This window comes from Capra hircus, chromosome 16 (assembly GCF_001704415.2).
Source record: "Capra hircus breed San Clemente chromosome 16, ASM170441v1, whole genome shotgun sequence".
NCBI lineage: Eukaryota > Metazoa > Chordata > Mammalia > Artiodactyla > Bovidae > Capra > Capra hircus.
In genome coordinates, this window is record NC_030823.1 from 45,101,365 (window position 1) to 45,113,733 (window position 12,369).

The window sequence follows — 12,369 nt, forward strand, 5'->3', positions numbered from 1 at the left end:
GAATGGGTAAATGATCGGCAGTGCATCTGACAGTGGAATATTACTTAGCACTAAAAAGAAATGAGCTACCAAGCCATAAAAAGACACAGAGGAATCTCAAGTGCCTATCACCAAGCGAAAGAAGCCAATCCGAAAAAGCTACATGTTTTACGACTCCAACTACGACATGACATCCTAGAAAAGGCAAAACTGTGGAGATAGTAAGAGATGAGCAGTTGCCAGGGGCAGGGAGGTAAAAAGGCAGGGCACAGACAACGGTTAGGGTGGCAACACTAACCTGTATGAAACTACAATGACGGAAGCATGTCACAAGTGCTTGTCCAAACCCAGAGAAAACGCAACACCAACAGTGAACCACAACACAAACTATGGGCTCTGGGTGATACTGATGTGTCAATGCAGATTCACTGCTTATAAAAAGGCACCCCTCTAGAAGGACTAATGCTAAAGCTGAAGCTCCAGTATCCTGGTCACCTGATGTGAACAGCCGACTCCCTGGAAAAGTCCCTGATGCTGGGAAAGACTGAGGGCAGCAGAAGAAGGTGTCAGAGGATGAGATGGCTGAATGGCATCACCAATGTAATGGACATGAACTTAGGGAAATTTGGGGAGATGGTGAGGGACAGGGAAGCCTGGAGTGCTACAGTCCATGGGGTGAAAAAGAGTCAGACACGACTGGGGGACTAAACAATAAGAACCACCAGCAGGGGATGCTGACAGCGGGAGAGGCTGTGAATGGGAGTGGGCAGGGCACCTATGGGAACTCTCCACACCTTCCACTCAATTTTTCTGTGAACCTTAAACAGCTCTACAACTTAAATCATAATAAAAAGTCAATAGCAAAATCTAGGTGTGGCCTCCCAGGTGGCACTAAAGTTGGTAAAGAACTCACTTGCCAATGCAGGAGACATAAGAGATGTGGGTTGGGTCCTGGGAAGATCCCCTGGAGGAGGGCATGGCAACCCCCTCCAGTATTCTTGCCTGGAGAATCACATGGACAGAGGAGCCTGGCAGGCTACAGTCCCTGGGGTTGCAAAGAGTTGGACACGACTTGAAGCGACTTAGCAGGCATACACACACCTAGAGCCCCGCCCCTCAGACCTGCTCCCACTGACTCAGGCTCAGGCAGCTTCCCAGCCTACGTCAAGCTACTTTTCAGCTTTCTGGTTTCCTGGACATGGGGAACCTTTTTGTCCCTAGAAACTCCTCTGGAATCCCTGTAAAATGAATTCAGTGCTGAATGAAGCTGCCTTGGAATTGCACCCTGGTGGTACTTCGACTGCCCCACGGAGGCACACACACCTGCTCCACTTTGTTCAATTCCCAGGGCTGGAGCTCCTCCCACTTTCCCCACTTCTCCCTAAATGGAAACTGCACGGTCTTTAACTGTTACATTTACTTCAGCTCTGCACCCTTCACCAGACCAGAGAACACACAAAGCCACTGAGAGAGCTTCAGGAAACCCACACAGCATGCCCACAGAATTCTCCCTAACAGAGAAAACACTCTCCCAGACACACAGTTATCTTTCATCACTTTCACTCCAGCCCATCTGTGCTTTCTCATCCATCTAGAAAGGAGTTTCTTTTTCCGTCTTTTTTTCTCCCCCAGGCTTTTAAAAGCATTAAAACTCCAGGCTTCCCTGGTGGCTCAGTGGTAAAGAACCCACCTGCTAATGCAGGAGACGCGGGTTGTTCCCTGACCTAGGAAGACCCACATGCCGCAGGGCAACTAAGCCTGGGCATCACAACTACTGAGCCTGTGGCTCTAGAGCACGGGACCTGCAACTACTGATGCCCATACACCTAGAGCCCGTGCAACAAGAGAAGCTACCACCACGAGGAGCCCGCATGCCAATACTAGAGAGGAGCCCCGCTTGCTGCAACTAGAGAAACACCTGTGCAGCAATAAACGCTCAGCCCAGTCAAAAGTAAAAATAAACAAAAGCCTTAAAACCAGAAAACAGGTTATTTTTTAGGAACGTCTTTTCAAATTTCCAACAGAATTTCATAATCAAGATAACAGAACTTATCATTAGGAACATTTGATAAGTAATATTAAAAGGCCCAGAAGATGGGAGACAGGTAGGGAGGTAAGTAAGTAGATGCTGTCAGCTTTAGGGTTCTGCTGCTTTCAGCTCTCCGGGCCAAACAGAGATGGACAGGGAATGGGATAGAGACAATCCTTCATGCTTCCTCTTCCAAAAGAAAAGGTCACAAAAACTGGAGTATGAACAGAGCTCCACCAAGGCCAGAGGGACAGAAAACCCCCAACCTGCTGGGTGATGAAAATGTGGAATTAGATGGAGGTATTATACCATGCGTGTACTCACTACAGACCACTGAATGGTACAAACATAAAAATAAATGAAAGGATGATTAAGAATTAAAACAATAAGCAAACTCCCAAGCTGGCAACAGTGCTCGAGCCTCCAGAACTGGAGAACTGGGCTTCAGACAAATCTTTAAAGCCCTCAAAGCACAACCTCGCACCACCACCAAAGACACAAAAGAGGCCTAGAAGGCATCTCACCTAACACTCAGCTGAATGGCGGCAGAGCCAAGACTATAACCTGTTTCCAACTGGCCAGTTCTGTATCCTTTCCAAGACATTGGTGATCCTTGCATTCAGTAAGGAAGTTTTCATCTCAAACATTAACTCATAATCTGAAAAACTAAAACCTACAGCAATTATATTCTAGCACACAAACTCACTGCTCAAGTCTGTGATTTGTAATTACAATTGCAGGGGTACCCAGTAGTGTCATTTAAGTTGTTCTTAGACTAATGAGAAAAACCAGAAATGAACGTAAGACTAAATGATATATTTGTGCCAAGGCCTAATGACAGGCTTAGAGAAATGCTTGCTGAGCAAGAAAACAGTTTATGAATAGTTCGGTGCAGGAGGGGCAGGATAACTGCAGGGCACACAGTAGTGCCATGTGCCAAACTCAAAAGAACCTGCCTGAGCCAGGATGGGACAGGGGTTGGGAGAGAATGGACACATGTGTGTGTATGGTGGAGTCCCTTTGCTATTCAACTAAAACTACCACAACACTGTTAACTGGCTATATCCCGACACAAAGTAAAAATTTTAAAATAAAAATCAATTTAAAAAAAAAGAACCTGCCTGAGAACAGTCAGGACTATATTCACATTGCAAGAAACGATATAGATTTGGCAAAAACATCATCCACTACATTTAATTAATGCTGTTAATATAAATTTTATTAGTTTTGTGGTTTCTTTTTATGTAATATATATAATATTTGAGTTTTATATTCACAGAAGAACTCTAAGAATTAAAAAAATTATGCTGAGTTTTCTGTTTTTCCACATTTCATTCATTCAACAAATATTTATTGAACACAGAGTATAGGCCAAATATTCTTTCAACAGCTACATTCTGAAATAATATAATAAAAATAGTTTAGGTCAAACTGCACTGGGTCTACAGAAATTTTCTTCCTTTAAAGAAAAACTGCTTTAACATCTTAGATTTTATAAACATTACTGGACTCTCTGCGGGTAAGATGTGCTTCTTTTACTGCTCCTTGAGGCCAAACCCACCCGTATTGCTCTCTTCGCCTGCCTCCCCTCATGGATGTGGGGGGAAGTCCCACCCCCAGCATTTCAGTGTCCTCTGTCCCCTCTGCTACCACCTCTGCCACCGAAACACCAGAGTGACCGACACAGACTGTCTGATGAATAGGCCTGTGCTCATACGGATCGCAGCATCTATCCATTCACTTCACACCACTAAGTTAAACAGAGGAATTATGCTTAACTCAACTGCTACAAAATGATCAAATTTAATTTAAAATTTGGTACCACACACTGTACTCAAAAATTAAAGGTTGTCACTCTGAAAACCTGGTTCGCTGTATGTACTGTGGGTCATACACGCATTTTCCTCCGTGTGTGTGTGTGTGTGAGATACATACATTTTCCTCCGTGTGTGTGTGTGTGTGTGTGTGTGTGTGTGTGTGCGCGCGCGCGCATGCTCAGTTCCATGCAACTCTTTGCAACCCTATGGACTGTAGCCCACGAGACTCCTCTGTCAATCACAAAAGCCCTGCTTGGCCTCAAAGAATGATCTGGGACCAGTCAAAGCCTTAACACTGCCAAAATCTCTCACTCACCTTTATTATAAAAAATGCTTTTCAGTTTAGCTTAAATGTGGGAAATATAAAGAGTCTTAAATGGTCTCCAAAAAAATGTGTGTCTATGTTTCAAAAAGATAATATGTAAGTACACCAGTACCTGATGTGAAGAGCCAACTCATTGGAAAAGAACCTGATGCTGGGAAAGATTGAGGGCAAGAGGAGAAGAGAGTGGCAGAGGATGAGATGGCTGGATAGCATCACCGACCCAATGGACATGGATTTGAGCAAATTCTAGGAGATAGTGAGGGACAGGGAAGCCTGGCATGCTACAGTCCATGGTGTCACAAAGACTTAGTGATTGAACAACAAGCACACAAGTAAGACCAATAACTGCAAAAATTGTAGCCCTAAATCTACAACTTTGTAAGTTATACAAACAAAAATTTTAAATACAAAAATACTCAAGAATATATACCTTTACAAAAAAATGATGTTAAACAATTGTAAAGGTGGGTTCTTGTTAAAATAATTGAAATGAAATATAATTTAATAATTTTCATAGTAATAAAGTCCATTTTTCTTACCTGAATATAAAAAGTTGGGGGGGGTGGTATTCAGGATTTAAAACGCTAATTCTCTCCCTATAAAAGGCATTATACCCGAGGGTTTTTTCTTCTTCAGCTTCTCTGGCATGATTGTACCAGCCTGTATGTGTACTGCTCCCTATACAGACATTTTTACCATTAAAAAAATGCATTTAATATGAAAATCTCTGAAGCTACCACCACAAACCTTTGCGGCACTTTCTTTAAGATCAATACAAACTGGAATTCTTTTTTGTTTGCTTACTCTGGAGAAACTTTGTGTTAGAGGAAAAACAAACAAAAGAAAGAGCATTAATAGTTCAAAAATAGCAGCACACAAAAATGATCTGAACATACTGAAGGAGAACATTTTCATTATAAAAGGTTCGTAGTGCTGCATTAACTTCACTTTGGAAGAACGCCACTGGAAACCCAGATTCGGCAAGGGGGGAATGCAGTAGTTATAGCTTAAGTCAAACAGCTAATTAATGACTAAACAAAAGAAATTTCAGTCTGGACAACATATATGGAGTACTAATATGTGTAATTATGAAGTAGTCGTTTGAGCAATCAGAAAGTTGCATTAGCATAATTATTTCTGGCTCTGGGCTTTAAAAATATCAATATTGACTTAAAATGCAGAAATCTCATAATAGTTCACCTAATTATGTGAATACCAAAGTGATCATGAAATAAGAGTTGGTTCTCTTAACAAATGTGCTCTGTGTTGAATACACTTTTTCCTGCCCAGGATAAAAAAGTCAAGCCTATCAACCTGCCAGTTATGCACAGGTACAGAATTTCTGTTTTTAATGTACTTTCTTCCTTACCTAGAGCCCACACATTAATATTCATTACTAAGAGTCGAAACTCCTTCTTCTAACACAATCTACTACTTTTCCAAAAAAATTATCAGACAAAAATACAGTAAGTTTAGGTATAATACTAGAAAGTGAAAAATGAAGCAAATGAATAAAACAAAATGATCAGAAGTCACTAAGGAGGGCAAGACCTTGGGGAAGTCTTATCTGAAACTGCTCTTGGAACAGAACTGCAGAAAGTATGTGCTCCGAGATCAGGGGATGGGCTTGGACTCCCAAGGCCACCACTTTCAGGTGCTTTATTTAACAACTCTGTGGTTCAAGTCTCCTCACACACCATGTAAGAATAATCACAAAACCTACCTCACAGGACTAGGTCCAGGAATAAACGTGAAGATTCACGGAAAAAACTCAACAGTGCCTAGCATGCAGTAGACATTCAATAAATGGTAGCTGCCGTAATTATCATCATCATTATCATCTCCTGGGAAAGGAGTGTTTATGGCTGAGAAAGCATAAGCTAAAATTGATTTGTTTTTAGATACAACATTTATTTTGCAATTGCAAACAATATTCAAGAAGGGCAGGAGAGTTCACCTATCCCAATGAGTTAGAAAAGGTTAGAAGTACTGAAGCAGGCCCTACAATCTCTTTTATTGCTAAGAGTCTTCCTTTTCAGTGACTTTCAGCTTTACCAAAATTTGCATGTGAACCCAGAACACTAATTTTACATTAACTTTTTAACTGAAAACTAAATTACACTATGGATCTGCCAAGTACCCTAATGTGGTTAAGGGTTATGGGTCTTTGATTAAAAGTCTGAAAGACACACCACAGAATGAATGTTCCTGTGAACTAATCAACAACGTAGAAGAAATGAAGCTCAGACAGAGACGGGCCCTGTTAAGTGCGCTATCTTGACCAACAGTCCCTCATCTATAAAAGGAAACATGCTGCGTGTGAATGGGCACAATCTTGCTCCCCTCTCTCAAGAGATGTACACACACCGGTCACAGGTGGGTTTTCTCCAGTAACCAACCACAAATGTGACCACACAGGTGTGACAAAGGGTGCTTCTCAAGAGCACAGAGGAGTCAGATTCTAGCCGGGAATTCAATTGTGCACACCCAGCAGAGAGAGAACACGGGTGACAGAGAAAGACGACAGCTGACATCTCATCCAAGCAACCCCAGCCGCCAGTCTCCTTGGCGAGCAGATGCTGTGCACAGAGTGAGATGGAAAACATGCGTCGGCTGTGCTCACAACTGCGCTCGTGCAACATGCCCCTCCCTACGCGAACGCCTGATCCTGGCAAGTGGAAGCGACAGGAATGTCATGTGTGTCTAACACAGCTCCTAAATGCCAGCCAGCTCCCTCACGTGTCCTCCACTGAGACACGGTCATCCCCTCCAATCGCAGAGGGACTCCACGCCCTAAGCCCCTGGAGAGATTCCACCAGTCCTTAAGGCTGCCTGACCATGAACCCACCTTACCCGGGAATCTGTCCCCTTCAGGTCTCAGTGGTGACATAAAGGACAGCAGGCTGAAGGACAAACGAATTGTTTTGTTTCTATTACCCTAGCCAGTAAAAAAAGAAAAAAGGCAGGTAACGATCACCACATAACACCCTACAGAATTAACAACTGCTGTCACTCTAAGACGCCTCTATTTTTCCTGAAGCCAAAACTCAACATGTAACAAAGCCAAAGTCCTCTACCCAGAAATACAGGCCAACTTTTGAATTCAGTTCTCTCATAGGATTTTTCGTCAGGGTTGAGCTGATAGATCACCGAAGGCGCCTTGGATCACAGAGGAGAAGGGCAGTGCCCTGACCCCCGCCAGCCGAGGCCCACCCGCCCATGTCCCTAACCCCATGTTTTCAGCGGCAGTGACCACTCCTGCAAATAGCCCACAGCTCTCAAATCCCAGTCTCACACTGCACGGGTCAGAGGGGAACACACTTCAGTCACACTGGGACCTAAACCATAGTCTCCGAGGAGCTACGTGAGCTGAGGTTCTAGAAGAAAATGCAGAACAACTTCTTACCTGCCTTTTAATCTGGTCCTCTCTAAAAATTCCTTATTGGGTATTTTATAATGTATCTGAAATAATCGTAAGGTGGAACAAATCAATAATTGAGAGGTAAACAAATATGTGAAAGTTGAAGGCTGTGTTCAAAAGTTCCAAAAATGTTTTGAAACCACTGATCTAAATAATCTACCAACTAAATTTCTGACACTGTTACCTCCAGCTTTATAACTCTTAAGATCACTAATTTTAATTCACTAAGCAATTACTGGTTTCAACTGTAATTTCAAGTCAAAGTTAAAATCAGTTGCCAATTACATAAAAATGTAATATTGAAAAAATTATATGCTTTGTTACATTTATAAATAAACCGAAACTGATGTATAATAACAGCATCAAATCCTCTTTCAGGGATTACTAAGGAACATACTGAGTTTTTTAATATTTCATGACCTAGTTTTGACTTAGTGAACGGCTCCCAAATTGTATTATTTTGCTGAAAAAATAATGATCTATGATTAATTTTCAGCACATTTACTTTGTTTTCATGTCTAAAATGTCTGAAACAATTAACAGATGACTGATTAAAACAACAGGACTCTAAACCAGCTGTTTGTCAAAGGTATTTTGTCTAAGGGGGGAAATATAGTTTATGCAAATAATCAATACATACATACCTTTAAAGAAGTTTAAAATCAGTTGAGACAAAACTATAAGGTTCTAGTGAGTATTTAAATATATAAACTAGGATAAGTGAAGAGACTCTGATGTAACCTCTTGTAACAAAACAAAAGCACTGTAGGTCAAGAATTTGAGCAGAACAATTTTTAAAAAATAAAGATAAATAGGCAGCACTATTTTTTTCTTGTATTTTAATGACCAATATAGGGTAGGGTTTTGTATTTATAACTTGGAAATAAATGCTGAACCATCAATACGAACTGATTTAGACCAACTTCACAAAACCAATGACCCCAGCCATGTGAACTAAAGAAACAGAATTCCCAGCCTGATGGACACAGACCCAAGTCTCATCACCACGTGAAATGGGTATCACCCTGAATTGAAACAGACTTCAAAATAAAAAAGATGACAAAGCAATCCACCCTTAATATTAAGACTTCCAGATTAAGATTCACCCAAAAAAAAAAAAAACATCATCCAAGAAGATAAAACTCTGACTCACTCTACTTCATCAACCTTCTAACTGGATTATCAAATAAACAACCTACTACACAGCCTTCATTCTTCATACAAATGCCTTTCATTAAGGTAAACCAGTTAATTCTCCATGCAAACTTTCTTCATCAGAGAAGACCAGAGCCATTTTGTTAATAAGAAGCCTGCCCTTCTCAATTCTACAGAAACTTCACATTGTCAAGACACTGCATGGTCTATGAACACTGGGGCTGTTCCTCTATTCATAAGAACTAAGCTTTAACTGAGATGCAGATAAGAGTCAACCACCAAATGCAAGACACCATAATGCAGGAAAACACAGACAGAAACTCATGCTATCTTAGTAAGTCAGCGTGCACATCTGAGATTTTTCAATGCAGGCCAGGCAGATCAGAGATTGTTCAAAACAACATGTTGGTCTTTGTCAAATCCAGATTCAGTATTCTTCCCATTCACAATTTCCTAGTTCAGTATTTTGAATTTAAAGCTAACATACAGTAGTACTGCACAAGATGACCTAGCAAGTTTGCCCTTAAAAAAATTAATACCCCTAGAAATAGAAATTTATCTACCTCATTAGTGTTCCATCGGTGCCTCTCTTTGGGTAAACTTGAACATTTCGGCAGACATTCAAGCAGCTTTTTCGGTAAAAAGATTTTTACATGACTACTATTGCTGTTCCCATGATCATCTATAAAGAAGAAAACAGTAAATTCAGAGAAAATAATAGAGAAAAGCTCCTTTTAAGTACACTGGCAAGGTCAGAAACAGCAGCTCAGTTTAGTCACTGGGAGACCAAGAGCATCATCCCTCTTAGTTAACAGAACTCATCGACACACTTTTCAGGTAGATGGCAGCAGGACTGTGGTCAAGAGGCTCTACAATAAGATGGAGCTCTTGGCTCCATGGCGAGCAAGTGAACAGGGAACAGCCCAACAGCTACCCAGAACCTAAGCATTGCTTTTAAAGGTTCTTTCATGAGGTTTCCATGAAGTACATCAAAATCACAAAATTACTTAACCTCACAAAACCTAGAAATCCTCTGTTAACCAGGTGGAAAAGGTTGCTACATTTTTTAGGAAAGAGGAATTAAAATATAACTACTTACTTTCTTGATAAACCAATACTACTACTTCATCCTCTAAAATACAAATGAGGCTTCTTCTTTCCAAAGAAAAGCACAAATCTGATAAATCTAAGGAATTTCAACCTGCAGGTAGCTACCTCAGTAATACAGAGGCTGGACTTTCTAGCCTAAATCTAAAAGCATATTTTAATTAATTTGAGTTATATATACATATCTATATACTTGATGCATTTCATCAAAACATAACTCTTCTAAATTAATGAGGGACAAGTTCAAGACTCTCAAGACTAGATGGTATGTCTGACTACCTTTCCTTTATGTGTTATTTCATTCACTTATTTCTCTGAGTATCATTTCTTGTTTTATTCCTGTAACAAAGTCCCTTTGCCTGGCTGCAAATTTCTTGCCAGGTTTGACACATTTGGGTCAAAGTTTCAAATTACCCACTCCAATTTTTTTTTAATGCCAAATGGAAGCTCCAATATCTAAAGGGTACAAAGCATAACTGGGTACTAAGGAGCAACACATTAAAATACTGAAGACTGACTTAGCTCCTGAAAGTCACGGTTGACATAACTCACTCTGATATTAGGTGAAAAAGGGCTCTCATTTAGGAGCCCAAGATTCTGACCCAGTTCTGCTGCTTTCTAATTGTGTGACCTTGGGTAAGTTACTTAATATTTTCCGTTTTCCCAAATCAAGGAAAATGAGATAATCTCTAATTCTCCTCCAGGCACAGATCCCTACAGAATTTACTGTCACGTTCAGTAACTTTAAATGCCTTAGAGTTAAACAACCTTATATAGGCACAGAGGTTTATCAGTTAAGAATGCTGAAAGTGAAATACAGTAAGTAATATATTTTTCCAATCATTTAGTACAATTTTGTTTAGCACAGACTACTTTTTGAACATGTGAAAAACATTAAAGAATAAAAAATAATTTTACAGTCCTAATAAAATCTTCTCCAAACATTTTTCATCTGATTAACACATTTCTTCTCAAGGAAAAGATCTTAACAGGAAAATATTGGGCATAGTCATAAAGTCTAAAAAAATTTACTGCATCATATGGAGATATTTTATAGGAAGGAACTTAAGAGTTTTAGCGTATTAAATCTTTTTTGGTCCATGAATTACACAACCAATTGAATTATAATGCATATCCTCTATTTCTAAAAGCAGTATAAAAAATTTGAAAAACTAAAAAACTGACTGCTTTGAAGAATCCAAAATTTTAATTTAAGAGCAAAATAAAATTAAACTTTTTTAAAAAATCTTGCTATGAAACTAAAAAAGAAAGTGCTTAACTAAAAGTTCATAGAAAGTTCTGTATGAATTACACACTATAAAACCTTCGCAATTTTATGTGCTTATGCATGCTCCCTGCACTTCATCCTCCCAAGGGAGGTGCCATGGGCCATAAAACTTGAAAGCGCAGAATTCCAAATCACATGAGCCTTCACCTCCCTTCTCTCTTCCCCTAAAGTGGTTTTACTCTGCTTTTTAAAAATCTCCCATGATGTGTACAATCTTGAAAACAGAGGTGATATTCTAACATCTATACTCAATTCTGATATTTACCAATTACAGGGTACCTTTTATGAAAACAGTACTATGCTACTGTAGGCTTACTTTGAATTGTATATGACTAGCCATAGCTCTGAAAAACCTGTTCAAGTGTAATTCTGACAATGAACAGAACATTAAACTCAAGCTTCTAGTTTTATGTTTGTAATCATAACCTGATGTTAATTATCTGTCCTTTTAAGTCTCCTTGAAGAACCCCACTGTCCTGGGGCACAGAAAGCATGTGAGTGAGTGAGTGAGTGAGTGAGTGAGTGAGTGAGTGTGTGTGTGTGTGTGTGTGTGTGTAGACAGAGACAGAGGAAGCACTCTTTTCAACAGCACACCTAACTGCTAGAGAAAAGGCTTCCATCTTCTACTCTGATACAAAATCAGGCAGTGGTGAATGGGCCCACAGGCTTTTAAAGAGGAAAAGGAGAGTGGCTGGGTAAGCACTGTCTCAGTCGAGGTTCTAAATTTAGCACTTTATGGAGCTGTGCAGCCATGGGTTCAAAAGGAAGAGAAGTATGACAGGCCAATGGGTTCCCCTTAATCAGTTTTTAAACTGTGCTATTTCCAGAATTTCAGGTTCACACTAAATATAAATTAGATGTCTTTAAGAAACATAACAATGGGTATATTTTCCCACAGTGCATTATGAAGATGGAAATTTTAATACTGGGAAAAGAATATCAGCAACTCCAATAGCCAAAGCGCTAACACTTGTGTTTTCAGTTTTTCTAGTTAAAGTGGGATAAAGAGTAACTCTGCTTCCACATCAGAAAAGAACTGCTCACATGGCTATATTGTGTTTTTTAATTAAATGTTGCTTTTTAATGTTTTTGAAGTAACTATAATTGATATAATAATTAGACAAAACATGTACCAGATATTAAATTCTTGTCTCAGTTCAAGGATTCTAACGGATCTTGAGTTAACACTGAAAATAAGCCATACGGGGGTTTCAATTGCATCTCAGTATTTAAACCCAAAGAGTAAAA

At 39.8% G+C, this 12,369-nt stretch overlaps 1 protein-coding gene across 3 annotated transcripts in view; it reads right to left on the reverse strand.

The window, feature by feature from the left end:
- CAMTA1 (calmodulin binding transcription activator 1) overlaps nucleotides 1-12,369 on the reverse strand; it is a 979,917-nt gene that overhangs the window by 935,599 nt on the left and 31,949 nt on the right. For all 3 annotated transcript variants that reach the window (XM_018060410.1, XM_018060411.1, XM_018060412.1), the window contains exon 3: nucleotides 9,290-9,408. In XM_018060410.1, the coding sequence (XP_017915899.1) occupies nucleotides 9,290-9,408 (119 nt within the window). The remainder of the gene's footprint in view (nucleotides 1-9,289; nucleotides 9,409-12,369) is intronic.